Below are 19,950 nucleotides of genomic sequence, written 5' to 3' on the forward strand. Positions count from 1 at the left end.
TTTTCACCAACAGCCAAAGATGTGGGCTGGGCTAAGTCACATCATTCTTTATATGACTGTAGTATCCTACGGGCTCTCCACTAGGCATATACTGGCTTATTTATTTCATTTATAATGAGCACCCAGTACTGTTTTAGGTAAAAACTAAGAACTAAAACTAAGACAGAGGCCCTATGCTCAAGGTGCTTACACTCTGTTGGGAAGATGGACCACAGACAAATAAGTACATATCTAATAGAATGCCAGGCAGTGGTAAGTGATATGAAGAGATTAAAGCAGAGAGAATGGAGAGAAATTATGGGAGGGAGGGTGGCTGTTTCACACAGGGTGGTCAGGGAAGGCTGTTTTGAGGGAGTGAGATGTGTGATGGTTTGGGAGAAGGGCTTTCCAAGAGGAGGAAACAGCAAGTGCAAAGGCCCTGAGCTAGTAATAAACTAGGCATAGTCAAGGCATAGTGAGGAGGCTGGTGTGGCTGAAGCAGAGTGAACTAGGGGAAAAAGGGTGAGAGATAACTAAGGTCTGAATTAGCCAGGGACCAGAGTGTGGGGCCTTTTTGGTGACTGAGATTTTACTCTGAGTAAGATGCGAGTGCATCATCATGGTGTATGACTGCTTCTCCTACTGGTCTAGGGGCTCCCCAAGGGCTGAGCTGGGTTCTTACTCCTCTCTGAGTCCCCAGCATGAGAGGTCTCAAAATGTATCTTTTAAAATGTATGAAATAGGGCTTCCCTGGTGGCGCAGTGGTTGAGAGTCCGCCTGCTGATGCAGGGGACACGGGTTCGTGCCCTGGTCCGGGAAGATCCCACATGCTGCGAAGCGGCTGGGCCCGTGAGCCATGGCCGCTGAGCCTGCGCTCCGCAACGGGAGAGGCCACAACAGCGAGAGGCCCGTGAACCACAAAAAAAAAAAAAAAAAAAAAAAAAATGTATGAAATAATAAAGATGTAGGTCTCTCTTTGGAAATCTCACCCCTCTAATGTCTGCTTGGCAAACTCTTAACTTCCTACAAGACCTCTTAAGGAATCACCTCTATCAGGAAGTCTTCCCTGATAGCCCCCAGCCTCCAGGCTGGATACTGATCCAGTCTCCTCTACATTCTCACAGTGTCCTGTGCTTCCTCCATTTTCATTTGAATTTCGGTATTGGGATAGGCTGTTTCCTCCATCAGACTAGGATGTCCTTAAGGGCAGAGACCTGGAATGATCCATCTCTAGGTCCCTAGCACCACCCAGAATAGGATATGGGCCTCCAGAAGCCTCATAAAATATTTATAAATAAATAAACAAATGAAATATGCTTTTGTCTGTCTGCCTAGCTCCTATGTATCTTTAAAACCCAGCCAAATGCCCCTTCTTGCAAATGCCTCTCTTGCAGAGAGTTCTCTCCCTCTCGCTACTGGGGCCTCAATACTTATATTATCACACATGTCACTCTGTAATGTCATGGTGTAATTCCCTGTCTGTTTCCCCAGGGAACTCTGCAGGATAGAGACCCCACATAATTTATCCCTGAATCCAGCCTTTGAGAAGCTTCAGAAATACAAGTGAATGAATGCATCAATGTCTCCCCCACCTTGAGAACTCCTATTCAACCTTCAAAACCCAACTCAAATATTCCCTTTTCCTACGTCTGTTGAATAAGAGAACTGAAGGTGTTATGGTCCCAGGTCAGCAAGGACCCAGGCTGGCAGTGGGTGACCCAGCTGTGCTCACCTGCAGAAGCAGCTTGCGGTAGCGGTCATTGAGCAGCTCTGCATTGCTCTGCTCCTCCTCCAGCTCCTCTTCCATTTGCCCCAGGCGCCCCTCCAGCTGACGCTTCTCATCCAGAATGGCAGCCCTAGGGAGAACGGGCACGGGGGCGGTAAGAGAGCAGGATGGCCAGAGGAGGGCGCCCTGCCCCACATTACCAGGGACCACTCACTTGCTAAGGCTGCCGTTGGCCACCTCATCTGCCATTTCGTCCCGCTCCTGCTGGGCCTGCCGCCGGGCACGGTCTGAGGCGGCCAGCTCCTGTGATGAGCGAGAGAGGGGGTGGTCAGCTGTGGTGAGGGGAGGCTGTCTGGGCACTGGTCTCCCTGCCCCTCACACCTCAAGTCTCTTGGCCTTTTTTTCACTGCACTTGAACATGCTGCCCCTGTATAACCTTGGAATGAACTTCAGTCCATAGGCAGATGTCTCCTAAATCCGTCTCCGGAGACCCTGGTCCGTGTCCACCTCTTGCTGCCCCTCAAGGCCCCTCACCCTCATAGCCTCCTCACTGAGCCCACTATCTCCTTTCAAGCCAGTTCCTCCTTCAGTTTCCCCCGGTCATCGGGCCAGACCTCCTCGACTCCTCTGCCTCCTTACCACCCATAGCCCTGTCTGTCCTGCCCTTTTACTCTGCCCTGGTCCCTCCTCTGCGTCCCACAGCCCTGGCTCAGGCTTCATCCTCCCTCCCCAGCCTCCCAGCCTCCAGTCTCCCCCTAGTCCATGCCCCACACCGCCCCAGAGAGGGCCTTGCGGCTGCGCCTCAGGACCCTCTCTGGGCTCCCAAGCTTCCCCTAGGCCCCGCCCCCTCCCTTCCCCCACGGCCCCGCTCATCCTGGCATCACCTCCTGCAGTCGCAGCACTTCCGCCTCCAGCCCCTTGAGGCGCTTCTCACTCTCCCGGTTCTGGGCAAAGATCTCCTCCCGGGAGCTGCGTGACTCCTCCACCTCCCGCCACAGCTCCTTCATCTGGGCCTGGGAGGAATTTAGCGAGTGAGCGGACCCAACCTGATTATGACTCACGGGGACGCCCCCTACCCTCGCATCAGCCCTGTGGGGGTTCCCCGTGAGCAAGCAGAGCACTGCGGACCTGGGCTTCTGCGCCCCGCCCCCGGCCGCTGGCTGTGTGACCTTGGGCCAGCCCCTTCCCATCTCGGGGCCTCACCTCTTTAAAAAAGAAGCACATCAAAATTAAAGTAAGCCTAAAATAGGGATAATATTTGGGCTCTGCAGTAATAATAGGGATGGGAAACACCGATCACTTACCTTGGGCCAGGCTCTATTCTACAGACACACTGACTCCTTTAATCCTCACAACTCCAGTTGGTGGGGACTATTTTCCTCCCCAGTTTACAGATGGAGAAACTGAAGCACAGCGAGGTTCAGCAACGTGCTCAGGGTGGTAAGTGGCAGAGACAGACTGAACCCAGGCTGTCTGGCCCTGGAGTTCACCCTTTTAGCCACTTTGATACCTGGCCACGTTATTGATGATTGATTGATTGGCCGCGCCAGGTGGCACGCGGAATCTTAGTTCGCAGACCAGGGATGGAATCCGCGCCCCCTGCCGTGGAAGCGCGGAGTCAAAACCACTGGACAGCTAGGAAAGTCCCAAGCTACCTGGCCACATTATTAAGAGTGTGGAGGGATGCTGGTAAAAGGGTTTTTCTCCTCAAAGGTGCTTAAAATAAAGAAAAATAAAACACAAGCGAAATGTCCATCGCCGTTAAAAAAAAAAAAAATCCCCACCCTATCTTTACAATGGTGTAGCTAGTGAGGACAGTGGGCAGGCTTGGTAGTAGAAGGATAACTACCATCACTGTTACTAATACTATTATTATCTGCTTGATAATAATAGGCTTTCAGTGTAGGGGTTTTTGCTCAGTGATGACATGGTTTATAATTTTCACTTTTTGGGAGGAATCTTCATACATCAGCGCTGCCCAACAGAAATACACTGCAAGGACCTACGTTCTTTAACATTTTCTGTTAACTACATTAAAAAGGTAAAAGGACATAGGTAAAACTAGTTTGAATACTATATTTTATGTAGCCTAATATATCCAAAATATTATTATTTCCATTTATAATCAATGTGAAAATGATTGAGATGTTTTACTTTATGAAGTCTTCTGAAGCTAGCATGTAACTTGGATTTTGGACCCACCCACCTTTTTTTTTGGCCTCGCCAGGTAGCTTGTGGGATCTTAGTTCCCCAACCAGAGATGGAACCTGGGCCCGCAGCAGTGAGAGCAGAGTCCTAACCGCTGGACCGCCACGGAATTCCCTTTTTTTTTTTCCCCTGCCACATTTTAGATGCCCAGTAGCCACATGGGGCTGGTACCCTCTGTATTGGACAGGCCAGGTCTATACTTAAAAAAAACAAAAATAGAGACTTCCCTGGTGGTGCAGTGATAAGAATCTGCCTGCCAATGCAGGGGACACGGGTTCGAGCCCTGGTCCGGGAAGATCCCACATGCTGAGGAACAACTAAGCCCATAAGCCACAACTACTGAGCCTGTGCTCTAGAGCCCACGTGCCACAACTACTGAGCCCGCGTGCCTAGAGCCCATGCTCCCCAACGAGAGAAGCCACCGCAATGAGAAGCCCACGTACCGCAATGAAGAGCAGCCCCCGCTTGCGGCAACTAGAGAAACCCCGGGCGCAGCAACTAAGACCCAATGCAGCCAAATAAATAAATAAATTTATATTTTAAAAAATAGACTTTACTTTTTAGAGCAGTTTTAGGTTCCCAGCAGTTTTGGGCAGAAGGTACAGAGATTTCCCACACAGCCCCTACCCTCACACATGCACAGTCTCCCCCATTATTAACATTCCCCACCAGAGTGGGACCTACCTTGATGGTAGGTATCAATGATGAACCTACCTTGACACATCATCATCCAAAAATAATTCTTTTTAAACAACCATGTATAAGTTTCATAATGGGGCTGGGGGGGGAACCCTAAGGTATTTCCACTTCAAAAATGAAATACAATGAGGAAGTTGCACTTACACATTATGCATTTTAAATAAAGGAAGTAAAAAACAGGAAAAGAACCCAATGAGCCTTTGGGGCATGGATGTTTACAAAGCTGTTGCCTATGCTGGGTGCAGCTCCTGGGATCGAGAGGGTGGGGCCCCAGTTGGTTTTGGAGCCGGAGGGAGGTGGGGCCCTCCCTGGTCCAAAGCTTAAGCTCCGCCCCTTACCTGCATCTTGCGAAGCTGCTTCACGGCCTCCTCCTTGCCCTGTCCGCTGGCCGCGGTCTGGGCCTTCAGCTCCTCCAGCTCGGCCTCCAGCTTCTTGCGGGCGGCCACGGCCAGAGCGCGCTGCTTGCGTTCCTCGTCGCGTTCCACCTCTGCATCCCTCAGCTGGGATGGGGGAGGGCGGGAGGGGCGGGCTCAGGGGACGGGAGGCCCAGTCTCCCTCTACATGCTAGTGACATAGATGTCTACCCTCCAGCCCTGGCCCAGGCCTCCAGCCCCGTTCCTCCTGCCCCTTGCCTCTCTCCACCACCAAACCCCATCATCCTCTCCAACCCCACAGCCCCAGCTCAGGCCTCACCCTCCCCCCTTGCCCCAGCTTCCTCTCTGCTCCCATCTTTCCCCCCCACACCCCGCCAGCCCATTCCCGATGGCTCCAGAAGGGTCCTTCTACAATCAGAGCTGACACTGCCCCTCCCCTGCTCATGGCCCTCCTGCGGCTCCCCAGTGCCCCCAGGACTAAGTTTTGGATGAGCCCATGGCTGGATCAGTGGAGCCAGGCGAGATCAAAAAAACACCCAGAGACACCCCCACGCCCACCCCCACCCCCGGCCTTGGATCACGTCTTCATCTCTCTCAGGGCCTCCCAGCTCCAGTCTCCCCTGCTCCAGTCTGCTGCCCACATGGCCCCAGAGGGGTCTGACACTCAGAGCTGACCCGCCCCCTCCCAGGCCAGGCTCAGCACACATCACCTAGCAGAGAGCCTTGCCCACTGCAGACCACAGGAAATTCCTCCACTGAATGAATACTGAATGAATGAATGGTGCAGAGACAGAGAGAAAGAGATGGAATGAATGAGGAAGCAGGTGAAGGAGTAAATGAATACGGGAGGAAGTTCGTGGATGAAGCGGGGTGCAGATGAGCTGGTCAATGAATGCGTAGATGAGTGCCTGGGTAGGTTGTGGGTGTGGAGGGCTAGATAGTGGAGTGACTGGGCTGGGGACAGGAGGTTGATTGGAAGCGGGTGTTGGGTGCGTGGAGGGGAAGTCAGATGCAGAGTTGGTTATGTAGAAGTTCTGGTTGCTGGGGAGGCTGTGTATGGGCGGCCGGGTGGCTCAGTAGATGGGGTGGTAGCTGGGTGGAGGGTTTTGGCGGATGGAGGGTGTCTGAATGGGTCAACAGGATGTGCGTGTGGGTTCATGGGTCACGATGGGTGAGTGGGTTGGGAAACAGGAGGCTGGCTGGCTAGCAGGAGGGACTTGGGTAGAAACACGGAGTAGAAGGTGGGTGGGTGAGACTTCCGGCCTCTCTTGCTGCCTGTAAGCACCAGGGCATCCCCCGCTGGACGGGCGCCCTGCCTGTACCTGCTTGGCCAGCTGCCGCCGCCTCTCCTCACCAGCCTCGTCTCGGCCCTGCAGGTCCCGCTCGTGCTGCGCCTTGAGGGCCTGCACGGTCACTTCCAGGCGCAGCTTGGCATCCTCAGCCGCCGTCAGCTCATCCTCCAGCTCCGTCACTTGTGTTCGCAGGTCGTTGGCTGCCTGTTCGGCCACCCGGCGGGCTCGCTCCAGCTCGTGTACCTGGAGGGGAGGGAGAGCTAGCACTGGGGCACCTGGGTGACCGAGGAATGGGGAGGCCAGGACCCGAGATCTATCCTAGGCTAGAGGGGAGGGAAGCTTTGACAGACGAGGGGGAGGCAAGTTGACGTGCCCATCCTAGTTCGTTCATTCATTCACACGTTTAACATTTCCTGAGCACCTACTTACTATGTGTCTCATTCTGGATCATCCTAGAACATATTTTATTAATAACCTATGCACCGTAATTCTATTATCTGAAGCTCCTGAGAATCCAATTCCAGTGTTTGTTAGGTCGGCTGACTCTCACTCATGGTGGATTATTTCCTCGTAGGTTTTGTGATCTTTTTTTTTTTTTTTTGGCCAGGACCTGCGCAGCTTGTGTGATCTTACTTCCCCGACTGGGTATTGAACCGGGGCCCTGACAGTGAAAGCTCAGAGTCCTAACCACTGGACGCCCAGGGAATTCCTGGTCTTGTGATTGGTTTGTGAGCTCACTTCGTTGTGGCTTCACCTTCAGGAATCCCATGTGGAAGTGTGTTGAAGGCACGTAGCTCCAGAGTTAGCAGTGTTGGTTTCTGCCAGACTCCCCAGGAGATTACCAACCCACTAGCGACTACTATTTTTCTCTCAGCGTGGGGCTTTCCAGACCTTTCAGGGAGGTGTAAATGAAAACCCCAAATACCCTGTGAAAGCAGACCTGGGCTTATGAATTCTCAAAGACACCCCCCCACGGCCTCTCCTTAATTGTCACCTCCTCAGAGAGGCGTCCCCTGGCCTGTCAGGGCCTCCCTGTTACCCATGCTCCTGGCACTGAGTCGCTCTCTGACTCAGCCCTAGTCACGGCGGTCCTTTACTATGTGCTTATGTGTCTTTTTGGGCAACACCCACCTCCCACATTGGCCTGTGCGCTCCACAGGGCAGGGACTATATCTGCTTATCACCCCTGCCTAGTTACCCTCATGAAAATGCTGGTGACAGTGTCTACTTTCAGTGCTTAGAAGGGTCCAACTGGTCCCCCTTTTATTTGGCACCTGCCAATCAACTTGGTTGACTTGAAGGACTCAAACTTCTCCCATCAACATCCTACTTCCCACCAAGGCCTTTGGAGTCACTATATATAACTTAACACTTTTCCCAAAGGACAGACCTTAGCAGTTTGAACATGAGTTGGATTATCCTTGGGGCTGCAGGCCAAGGGTGTGTCATGGGGATGGAGGTTCTTTCCAGGCCTGGCTAAAAGCTCCATTGGATTAATGCCAGAGCATGCGGAGAAAATAAAGCCCTCAGCCATTGCACCCCTGGCAAGAAGGAAGGATGCTGGGACTGTGTCTGCCCAGGGACCCAGCTAAACACGCCTTCCATCAGTGCCTCCCGTCATTAGCCAGGGTGGCTTGTGGCCCTGGGCCTGTTCTGGTAGATGCTCCACAAATATATTTATTGAGCACATGAAAAAAGGATGGTGTGGAGGGTGTGTCAGACCTTTCAGAAGCCTGGGAGGCTGGGATACTGGCTGGGTGAGGGGGGACTGGGAACTGGCCTGCGAGACCCCCGCACAGGCCCTGGAGGGACGTATGAGTTGGGGGAAGACGGAGACCTGGTAGGGGAGCCTGTGTGTGCTCAGTGGAGTTGCGGGGTGGCAAGGCGGGGTGTCTTCACAGTGTGTGTGTGTGTGTGTGTGTGTGTGTGTGTGTGTGTGTGTGTGTGTGGTATGTATGTGTGCGATGTGTATAATGTGCGTGTGGCGTGTGTACATGTGTGTATGTGCATATATGTGCGTGTGCACACCCGCGTGTTTGTGGAGCGCGTCTCAGGCTGTATGTCGTGCTAAATTGTCTTCATTTTCTTTCTCTCTGAGTCACATACACACAAGGTGAGTGGTTCTCACGCTCTGTGTGTACACATGAGCAAGCGTGCTTAATGGAAGATCCGCCTCACGTTCCATGAACACACACCGGTGAATACGTATTTTTTTTTTTTTTTTTTTGTTGAATACGTATGTTTTGTAAGCAGCTCTCGTGTTCAGTGTGTGAACACATATGTCTGCTGGAAGATTCTCCTGTCCTGTGGCCGTGAACACGCACGGTGACGACTGGCTCTCCTCACTTTCTGTGTGTGTTGTCTGCACGTGTCTGCTTGGCAGAAGATTCTCCTCCCGTTCTGCGCGTGTGCACGAACACGTACGTCTGGTACGTGAACGTGGGGCTTTGACGCTGGTTCCCTTCACCCCGCGTGTGGGAGAGCACACACGTGTGTACGTGCGCCCCAGCGTCACGGGTGCTTGTGTTGCCACGTGTGTGTCCCCGGACGGGGGGCTGCTCACGCTCTTGCCGACGTCATCCTTGCTGCTGAGCAGCGCCTCCAGCTCGGCCCGCAGCGCCCGGTTCTGCCGCTCCAGCTCCTCCCGCGCCTCCTGCTCCTCCTCCAGCGCCCGCGTCAGTGACAGCGCCCGGGCCTCACGCTCCCGGCCCTCCGCCTCGACCCGCTCGCGCTCCTCCACCGCCCGAAGGACGGCTGCCTTCTCCTCCGCCAGGAGCTTCCGGGGTGAGGGAGATGGGGTGGGGGAGACAGGTTAGCTGAAAGGAATGTACAGGGGGATGGGGAAGACAGGGCAGCCAAGGGCAGAGACAGACAGACAGACAGACAGAGGCAGAGACACAAGAGGGAGGTAGAGGGATTAAAGTCGCAACCATGTCCCAAAGCAGCCCAACTCTTCAATGGACCACACGGTTGGTGGGAATGTAAACTGGTGCAGCCACTGTGGAGAACAGTATGGAGGGTCCTTAAAAAACTACGAACAGAGTCACCATATGATCCTGCAATCCCACTCCTGGGCACATATCCAGAGAAAACTACTATATGAAAAGATCCATGCAACCCTATGTTCACAGCAGCACTGTTCACAACAGCCGAGACATGGAAGCAACATAAGTGTCCATCGACAGATGAATGGATAAAGAAGAGGTGGTACATATATACAGTGGAATATTACTCAGCCATAAAAAAGAATGAAATCATGCCATTTGCAGCAACATGGATGGACCTAGAGATGATCACACTAAGTGAAACAAGTCAGACAAAGACAAATATCATATGATATTGTTTATATGTGGAATGTAAAAAAATGATACAGATGAACTTATTTACAAAACAGAAGCAGATCCACAGACATAGAAAACAAACTTACAGTTACTAAAGGGGAAAAGGGGGGAGGGATAAATTTGGAATTTGAGATTAACAGATACATGCTATTATGTATAAAATAGTTAACCAACAAGCACCTACAGCACAGGGAACTATACTCAATATCTTGTAATAACCTAAATGGAAAATTATCTGAAAAAGAATGTGTATATGTGCGTGTATATATGTGTATATATGTATATATATATATATATATATATACATATATACACACACACACATATATATATACACACACACATATATCTGAATCACTTTGCTGTACACCTGAAACTAACACAACATTGTAAATCAACTATACCTCAATTTTTAAAAGTTAAAGGAAATTTTGAGTTGAAAAAAAAAAAACCTCTTAAATGGGTCAACTGATCAGCCCCTCATTCTAGATAAACAACTGAGGAAATGGTGTTCCCTTCTTCCTCTTGGGGTAATGGCAGGAAAAAAATACATAAATTTTTAAAATGTACTTCAACCTTCACTGTTTTTTAAGACACAGCAATTGACAATGAAACCTACAAGACGTGCAAAAAAGGAAGAGAATGGGACTCACAGTCAAGAGAAAAATCAGTCCATGGAAACAGACCCACAGATGACCTAGATACTGGGATTATCACACAAGCACTTTGACTGTGTTAAGTAAGTTTCAGGACAAGATGGATACAATGGGTGAAGAGGCAGGGTTATTGCAGGAGGGATTTGAAACTGTAACACAGAGCCAAAGAAAAATGCCAGAACTTCAAAATACAATATCTGAAATAAAAAGGTCACTGGATGAAATTGAGAGCAGAATGGACACACATCAGAAGAATCAGTAAACTTGAAAACAGGTCAATAGAGATGATCTAACAGAGCAAAGAAAAAATATTGTAAAAAAAAAATTAGCAGAGCTTTAATAACCTGTGAGACAGTATCATGCAATCAAACATACATGTATTTGGAGTCCCAGAGGAAAGGTTAAAAAAAAAAAGGAGAGGAAGAAGTAAAATTGTCTTTAATCACAGAAAATCGTAGCAAATCCAATGGAACCTATAAAACACCTACTAGCACCAAAATGTGAGTTTAGCTAGATCGTAGGATACAAGATCAATAAACAAAATTGATTACTCTTCCATATTCTAGCAATCAGAAATTAAATAAAAATATTTAAAATAGCATCAAAAATGAAATACGTGGAAATAAATCGGACAAAGATGTGAAAGATGGGCACTGAAAAGTATAAAATATTTCTGAGATTAAATTAAAGAAGGTCTAAATAAATGGATATATATATCTTGTTCCTGGGCCAGAAAACTCAATATCATGAAGATCAATTTTTCCCAAACTGATCTACAGATTCAAAACAATCTCAAACCAAGGAGATTTTTTTTTGCTGTAGAAATTGACAAACTGATTGTAAAATACTGAATACACATGGGAATGCAAAGGACCAAGAAGAGGTAAAATAACTTCGAAAAAGAAGAAAAAATTGGAGAACTAATGCTATCTGATTTTCAATATCTATGCAGAGCAAGTCAGTGGAGAGAGTCTTTTCAACAAATAGTGTTTGAACAACTGGATATCCAGATACACATAAAATTAACTTGGAGCTATGATAGCACCATATATAAAAATTAACTCAAAATGGATCATAGAAAATTAAAAGAAAAATGGATCATAGACCTAAAGGTAAAACCTATAACTAGGCAACTTTTAGAAAAAAACTCATAGAAGGAAACCACTGTGACCCTAAGTCAGACAAAGATTTCTCAGACACAACACCAAAAGCATAATCCACAGAATAAAAAATTAAAACATTGGACTTCATCAAAACAAAAACTTCTGCTCTTTGAAAGTCTCTACTAAGAGAATGAAAAGAAAAGCCACAGACTGGATGAAAATATTTGCCAAGCAATATATCTGATAAAGAACTCATATTCAGAATATATAAAGAACTTTCGAAATTCAATGATAAGAAAAGAAACAATCCTTTTTTTAAAAAAAAAAAAGGCAAAAGATTTGAACAGGGACTTCACCAAAGAATATGTATGGATGGTAAATAAGCACATAAAAAGATGCTCAACATCGTTTATTAGGGAAATGTGAAGTAAAACCACTACATCTATTGGAAACGTTAAAGTTTTATGCATGACAGTCAAAAACTAGAAACAGCAACTCAAATGTTCACCAACAGTATAGTACTTTTCAAAATGTGGTCTATAAAGGGATAATAATCAGCAGTTAAAAAAAACAGAGGAATGAATTATTGATGCATGCAAAATCATGGATGAGGGGCTTCCCTGGTGGCGCAGGGGTTAAGAACCCGCCTGCCAATGCAGGGGACATGGATTCAAGCCCTGGTCCGGGAAGATCCCACATGACGTGGAGCAATTAAGCCCGTGCGCCACAACTACTGAGCCTGCGCTCTAGAGCCCGTGAGCCACAACTACTGAACCCACGTGCCACAACTACTGAAGCCCACGCGCCTAGAGCCCATGCTCCGCAACAAGAGAAGCCACTGCACCGCAACAGAGTAGCCCCCGCTCGCCGCAACTAGAGAAAGCCCACGCGCAGCGATGAACAAACACAGCCAAAATTAATAAATAAATAAAATAAATAAATTTATTTCAAAAATGGATGAATCTCAAAGTAATTTTTTCAAGTGAAAGAAGCCAGTCAAAAATGAGATTTATATAAAAATAATTTATATAGAACTCTAGGAGATACAAAACATTTTTTAAAAACGTTTAAAAAATGTTTGATGATCTATGGAATGGTATTAAGCAGTCAAACACACATGTATTTGAAGTCTGAGAAGAAGAGGAAAGAGAGAGAATGGGGCAGAAAAATATCTGAAGAAATAATGGCTGAAGATTTCCACATCTGATCAAAAACACCACCCCAAAGATACAGGAAGCTTGGCAAAGATAAATACAAAACCCCACAGCTGGATATCATAGTCAAACTGCTAAAAACCAAAGAGAAAGAGAAAAAATTTAAACCAGCCAGAAAACCACATCACACTACCTGCAGGGAAACAATGCTTTGAGTGACCACTAACTCTTCATCTGAAACAATGGAGGCCACAGATCATGGAATGATCTCTTTGAAGTGTGGAAAGAATAAAACCGTTTACCTGGAATTCAACAGTCAGTGAAAATACCTTTCAAAAATGAAGGCAAAATAAGGACTCTCACATTTTGCAGATGAAGAAATTGAGGCACAGAGAGGTCGGGCGATTTGCCCAAGCCACACAGCCAGAAAGGGCCTCAGCTGAGATTTGAACCTCAGGGTTGCCTGATCTTAATGCTCTGGGGTTCTGAGAACTTTATTCCATCCTCAGATTGCCAGCTGCTTAACATTATCCCCATCTCCTAGATGGGCAAACTGAGGCTCAAGTGGGACAAGCAGTCTGCCTGAGGTCCACAGGAGTCAGCAGGAGAAGCAAGGTGTGTTATTTCATTTCATCTTCCTACAACCTTCTGGTGTACCTTCAGGACTCTTTTGGGAGTAAAAGTGGGTACCACCAATAATTATTTTGAGGCAAGAGACATAAGCCAGGATGGATGGGTGTCCTATTTTACAGAGGCTCAGAGGGAAGAAGCATCTGGCCCTAAGGTCCTCCCAAGTTCACAGCTGAGCTGCGACATCACATGTTACTGACTGCTCACAATGACCATGGGCAGCGTGGATCAGCATCCCAATTTCCCAGCTTGGTAACCCGAGGTGCCTCACCTGGTCGAACTTGCGCTGCTTCTTCTCCAGCGCGCTCACAAGCTGCCGCTGCTGTTCCAGGTCCACTGTGGCATCGTCCAGCTCTTGCTGCAGCCGCCGGCGGCCCCGCTCCAGCCTCTCCACCACTTCTGTCTTTTCTGCCAGGCGCTGGGTCAGGGCCTCAACCTCTCGGGTGGCCCGGCGCCGTGCCTCCTCCCCTGCCTCCAGTGCCCCCGCCTCTTCTTCCTGGCGCCGCCGCCACTCTGAGAGCTGGGGTGGGGGAGGAGAGAGAGGGAGGGTGTCACTCATGGCTGCGATCCAGGTGTGAGTTGGTGGGGCCCCATTTCCCAGATGAGGAGACTGAGGCCTGAAGGGGGAAATAATTCACTTCATTGGGCACTTCTGCCTCATGAGTAGGGATGAAGTTGTGAGTTCTATGAGCCCCAGCTCCTCCAGGAGGTTAAAATGGTTCTCATCAGGGCCCAGAAGATGGATCAGGGCTGGGCTCTGTCCTGGAGAACCCCCAGTCTGGTGGGGGAGACTGAACATCACAGCCAGGGTGATGGAGGCTAAGGTAAAAGAAGTATGAGACCCACGGGAGTCCACAGGAGGGGTTCAAAAATCTATTTAGAACATTCAAGAGAGAATTCCTGGAGGAGGGGGCATTTGTGATGGATCCTGAAGTATGCATAGGAGTTTTCCAGTTAAAGAAGGATATCTGCAAGCATACATTCATCACTCATTCATTCAACAGGCATTTCTCAAGGTCTCCTATATGTCAGGCTCTATGTTGGCCTATGCTGGGGATCCAGACCTAACTCTGATGGGGTCCCACTTTCAAGGTGCTCCCAGTCTGATGGGGGGACTCACGGGCAAAGACAGTTCCAGCCAGGGTGACTGGAGTGGGGACAAAGGAGAAAGAAGGGTTGTGGGAGCCCAGAGCCGAATGGTCAGGGTTTTCCCAGAACAGGAGAGGCTGACGCTAAGTCCTGAAAAATGAAAAGGGTGCTCCCAAGAGAAGTGAAAAAAGAGATGAGAGATGAATACAGCTAAACATGAAGGAAGGACCAGAGAGTGCAGGGCCTCTGACATCCAGCTGAGAGGCATGGGTTTTGTCCGGGGGGAGCTGGAGAGCCATGGGAGGTCTGTGAGCTAGGGAAGGGCAGGGTCAACTCAGGGTGTAGAAAGACCATGTGAAGTATGAGCTGGAAGGGGAGAGACTAGGGGCAGGGAGGTTTGAAGGGAGGCTGAGATGAGGATCCAGGTGGCTGGGGCTGTGGGGACAGAGAGTAGGGAATGAAACAGAGAGTTGGGGACAGGAGGGATGGGGGTCTGCACCTACAGGCTCTGGGGCTGAGGGAGAGACAGAGGCGGGTATGGCTTGAAGGGGTCTGGCCTATGACATGCTGGGCAATGGGGCCACCCGGAGCAGGGGAACCCAGGAGGAACAGGCTGGGAGACTGGGCATCCCTTTGAGATCTCCCTGCGGGGCTGTTCACCTGGGCCTGCGCAGCCTGCAGCTCGCGGCCCGCCCGCTCCCTGGCAGCTGCCTCCTCATCCAGCTGCTCCCGCAGCCCTGCCGCCTCCGCCTCCAGGGCTCGTGCCCGGGACCCCAGGGTCAGCTTCGCTCTGGTCTCCTCCTGCAGCAGCTCCTGAAGAGGGATGGGAGAATGGATGTTACGTGTGGGCAGGAGTGAGGGGAGGCCTGGGGGGAGCCCGGTGGTGAGAGGTGGGCTGGGATCACCTGGGCATCGTGGAGCTGGGCCTCCATGCTGGTCAGCTCCTTGCTCAGCCTGATGGCTTTGGACTCGGCCTCGCTCAGTGCTCCAGACACAATCTCGAGTTCAGCCTGCAGGGAAGGGACATCTTCTAACGACGACTTCCAGCCAGCCAACCCCTCTGCTCCTCTGCCTCTAATCCCTACCACCATTGCTGGTGAGGATGCACCAGCATGGAAGGTGCAGCTGCCATGGAAACCAGTCTAGCAGCTCCTTAAAATGGTTCAATGCAGAGTTTCCATACAGCCCAGCAATTCCACCCCTAGGTGTGTACCCAGGAGAAATGAAAAGAAGTCTAGGCAAAAACTTGTACAGGGGTGTTCACGACAGCATTATTCGCAATTGCTGAAAAGCAGAAATAACCCAAATGTCCATCCACGGATGACTGGATAAACAAAATGTGGTCTATCCAGACAATGGAATATTATTTGGCCATAAAAAGGAATGAAGTACTGACACGTGCTACAACATGGATGAACCTTGAAAACATTATGTTAAATGAAAGAAGCCAGACACAAAAGGACAAATATTGTATGATTCCATTTCTATGAAATGTCCAGAATAGGAAGTCTAGAGAGACAAAAGAAGGGGATTAGTGGTTGCCGGGGCAGGGGGTGGGACTGGAGGATGATGGCTGCACAGTACAGGATTTCTTTCTGGGCTGATGAAAATGTCCTAAAATTAGGTTACGGTGATGACTGTACAACTCTATGAATATACTAAAAACGATTGAATTGTACATTTTATTTTATTATTTTTTAAAATATTCATTTATTTATTTTGGCTGTGCTGGGTGTTAGTTGTGGCATGTGGGCTCTTAGTTGTGGCATGTGGGATCTAGTTCCCTGACCAGGGGTCAAACCCAGGCCCGCTGCATTGGGAGCACAGAGTCTTACCCACTGGACCACCAGGGAAGTCTCAAATTGTACATTTTAAATGGGTGAATTATACGGTATGTGAGTTATATTACAATAAAGCTGTTCCCCCGGCATGCACATCACCACCACAATGATCCCGGGTGCAGCTCCTGGTCTCACGTTCCTCCGCTGTAGGAATCGGGCAGCAGCTTACCACTTTCTCCCCCCTGGACTGTTGCCTCCATAGGGTAGGACCTCATCTGCTTTGTTCCCTGCTGTGTCCTCAGGGCTCAAAACAGAGCCTGGCACACAGTAGGTGCTCAGAAAATGTTTGTTGGGTGAGTGCCTCCAGCACATGTGTGTTACCCTGAACCTTCTTCTCTCCCTTTTTGAGGTTCACTTAACAAACAAGGTTGGGTTCAAATTCTGGCTGGTAAGAAAATTTATCTGAAAACTTGGAAATAAGAAAAGGCAGTGGTCAGGCATCCTTTAGAAAGGACAGGACTGGGACTTCCCAGGTGGCGCAGCGGTTAAGAATACACCTGCCAACGCAGGGGACATGGGTTCGAGCCCTGGTCCGGGAAGATCCCACATGCCGCAGAGCAACTAAGCCCGTGCACTACAACTACTGAGCCTGTGCTCTAGAGCCCGTGAGCCACAACTACTGAGCCCGTGTGCCACAACTACTGAAGCCTGCGTGCCTAGAGCCCGTGCTCCGCAACAAGAGAAGCCACGGCGATGAGAAGCCCGCACACCACAACGAAGAGTAGCCCCCGCTCACAGCAACTAGAGAAAGCATGCATGCAGCAACGAAGACCCAACGCAGCCAAAAATCAATCAATCAATCAATAAATCACTTTGTTGTACACTTGAAACTAACACATTGTAAATCAACTACACTTCTATAAAGCTTACATTTGATTGCCCTTTGGGACATTAACCGGTTTGTCTCTGACTGCGCCATTTCGTTCTGGCATTCTCTCTTTTGCTGACTACACACACACCAATTTGTTGTTGTTTCTCTCCTTGAACATCTTTGACATTCTGCTGGATCCCTCATTAATGCTTTTTTTAAAATATTTATGTTTTTATTGAAGTATAATTGATTTACAATGTTGTGTTAGTTTCAGGGGTACAGCTAAGTGATTCAGTTATACATACATTATACACATATTCTTTTTCAGATTCTTTTCTCATATAGGTTATTACAAAATATTGAGTATAGTTCCTTGTGTTATACAGTAGGTCCTTGTAGTTCATGTATTTTATATATATTAGTGTGTATATATTACTCCCAAATTCCTAATTTACCCCTCCCCTGCAACTTTCCCCTTTGGTAACCATAAATTTGTTTTCTATGTCTGTGAGTCTGTTTCTGTTTTGTAAATAAGTTCTTTTGTATCATTTTTTTAGATTCCACATATAAACGATATCATATGATATTTGTCTCTGTCTGACTTACTTCACTTAGTATGATAATCTCTAGGTCCATCCATGTTGCTGGAAATGGCATTATTTCATTCTTTTTCATGGTTCATTATTGCTTTAAATAAACCTTTGACATGGGCTTATTATGTCTTTGTATGACAGTCATGCTTTGAACTTCTGAAAATGATATTTTGAGCTGACCTTGGTACCTCCTGGCTGTGTGACTTGGGCAAGTGATTCCTATCTTTTTAAAAAAAAAAAAATTTATTTATTTATTTGGCTGCGCCAGGTCCTAGTTATGGCATGCAGGATCTTCGCTATGGCATGAGGGATCTTTTAGTTGAGGAATGCATGCGGGATCTAGTTCCCTGACTAGGGATCGAACCCGGGCCCCCTGCATTGGGATCATGGAGTCTTAACCACTGGACCACCAGGGAAGTGCCTGATTCCTATCTTTTTGGTGCTCAGTTTTTCTCATCTGTGAAATGGGGATGATAACAGGACCTACCTCCCAGGGCTGCTTTGAAGAGTCAATGAAATAATGAACGTAAAGTGACTAGCTCAGTGCCTGGCATATACCTGTGCTCAATATATAGGTACATCTGACAATTTTTGAGAGCCTACTGAGAACCCAGGAACTATTCTAAAAGCTTTCCAAGTTTAGGCTCGCTGGATTCACACACCGACCCTATGAGGCAGATACTATTATTGGTCTAAGTTTACATAAAGGGAAGCCGAGGCACAGAGAGGTTAGGCAATTTGCCTAAGATCACACAGCTACAAGTGGTGGAACTGAGATTTTAGCCCAGGCAGAATGGCTCTAGAGCTGCCCTGTCCAATACGGTAGCCACTAGCCTTAGGTGGCTATTTAACTTTAAAGCAATTAAAATTAAATAAAATGAAAATCCAGCTCCTCAGGTGTACTCCTCACATGCCAGGTGGATAGTGCAGTTACAGAACATTTCCATCACGGAAGAAAGTTCTACTGACCAGTGCAACCTAGAACTCCCGCTATCAGCCACCAGACTCTACTCTTGGTGTCACTTTTATTTCTGTAACACGTAAAGTGCTTAGGAGAACGAGCACTACATAGCTTAATTCCATGGGGGGCAGCCCCTAGCTGTCCCCCCACATCCCTTCTCCCCTGGTCCCACTGTGACAGGCTGTTAGGTAGGCCCGTGGCTGCCAGCTAGAAACTATATTTCCCAGTCTCCTTTGCAGCTAGCTGTGGTCATGTGATTATGTTATGGCCAATGGAATGCAAGCAAAGTGATATATGCAAATTCCATCCCATCCTCTTTTCCCCTTCCTAAGCTGGAGCACACAGGTGCCCACAATCCAGATTTAACTCTGAAGATGAGGTCAATGCCCTCAGGGATAATGGAGTGACCTCATGGAGCATAAGTGTCCCGCCAGCCTCCACTGCTTACTCTGAGCCTCTTTCCTGAGACGGAAGACACATGTCTTTTATTCAAGCTGATGAATTCTGGAGTCTCTTTGTTATATCGACTTAACTTTCACCTTAACTATAGACTCTTTTAATCCTGAAATTGAAAATGGTAACAGTGGTTTCCCCGCCTTGGGGTTGGGGAATTAAAAGTCATTCTTACCCTCTTTCTCCTTCTTTGTATTCCCAGTAATAAACAGGTATTGGTCGCTTAGTTAAAAAACATAATAAAATTTTAAAAACCCACATTTTTTCTAACAGTCATAGTATGATATTGTCCTGACACAGGTCCAAGTATTCACGCTGGGTTTTTCTAATCAGACCACGGATTATTTAAGACCAGAAGATAAGAGGGTGGAGGGTGGGCGCTGTGGCAGGGTTAAGAGCTACAGGATCAGTCATGCCTGGGTTCACGCTTTGGCTCTGAGGGACCCAAGACAATCAACTTCACCTCCCTGGGCCTCAGTTTCCTTGTGTGTAAAATGGGAACAATATTAGCACTTCCCTCAAAGAAGCAGTAGGAGGAGCCTTTGGCAAAATACACAGGATGTTTGGTGCATAGTAATCACTCACCAAATACTAGCTATTAATGTGTGATTATGTTGGAAAAGTTGGAAAGGACAGTAGGGTTGATGTGGACCAAACTGAAGTCCAGAGGGGGCAGGCATCTCACCCAAAGCCACACAGCAGAGACCACCCCCTACCTAGCCGCCCCACTCACCTGGGCTCGCTGCAGCTTCTCAGTAGCCTCTGCTCGTGCCCGCTCCCCATCGCCAGCCCGGCCCTGCACCTCCTGCAACTGTGACTCCAGGCGACGCCTCCGTTGCTCACCCTCCTGACGCGCGGTCTGCAGGTTGCTTAGCTCCGTCCGTAGCTCAGACACTTCAGCCTCCAGAGCCAACCGGGTCTTCTCCCATGTACCTTTGCTCTGGTGGGGGAGAGAGACAGCAATGACTTTATGATCCCCTTTCTCTACCAGACCAGGCACATGAACGCCCCAAGTCCTTTGTACTGTCTATTCCCTCTGG

At 48.5% G+C, this 19,950-nt stretch overlaps 1 protein-coding gene across 4 annotated transcripts in view; it reads right to left on the reverse strand.

Annotated features, from left to right (window-relative positions):
- MYH14 (myosin heavy chain 14) overlaps positions 1-19,950 on the reverse strand; it is a 91,279-nt gene that overhangs the window by 10,221 nt on the left and 61,108 nt on the right. For all 4 annotated transcript variants that reach the window (XM_032612628.1, XM_032612627.1, XM_032612629.1 and 1 more), the window contains 10 exons: positions 19,644-19,850; positions 15,157-15,261; positions 14,912-15,064; positions 13,434-13,682; positions 8,842-9,054; positions 6,309-6,521; positions 4,951-5,112; positions 2,590-2,718; positions 1,920-2,008; positions 1,712-1,835 (listed from right to left, as the gene is read on the reverse strand). In XM_032612628.1, the coding sequence (XP_032468519.1) occupies positions 1,712-1,835; positions 1,920-2,008; positions 2,590-2,718; positions 4,951-5,112; positions 6,309-6,521; positions 8,842-9,054; positions 13,434-13,682; positions 14,912-15,064; positions 15,157-15,261; positions 19,644-19,850 (1,644 nt within the window). The remainder of the gene's footprint in view (positions 1-1,711; positions 1,836-1,919; positions 2,009-2,589; positions 2,719-4,950; positions 5,113-6,308; positions 6,522-8,841; positions 9,055-13,433; positions 13,683-14,911; positions 15,065-15,156; positions 15,262-19,643; positions 19,851-19,950) is intronic.

This window comes from Phocoena sinus, chromosome 19 (assembly GCF_008692025.1).
Source record: "Phocoena sinus isolate mPhoSin1 chromosome 19, mPhoSin1.pri, whole genome shotgun sequence".
Classification (NCBI taxonomy): domain Eukaryota; kingdom Metazoa; phylum Chordata; class Mammalia; order Artiodactyla; family Phocoenidae; genus Phocoena; species Phocoena sinus.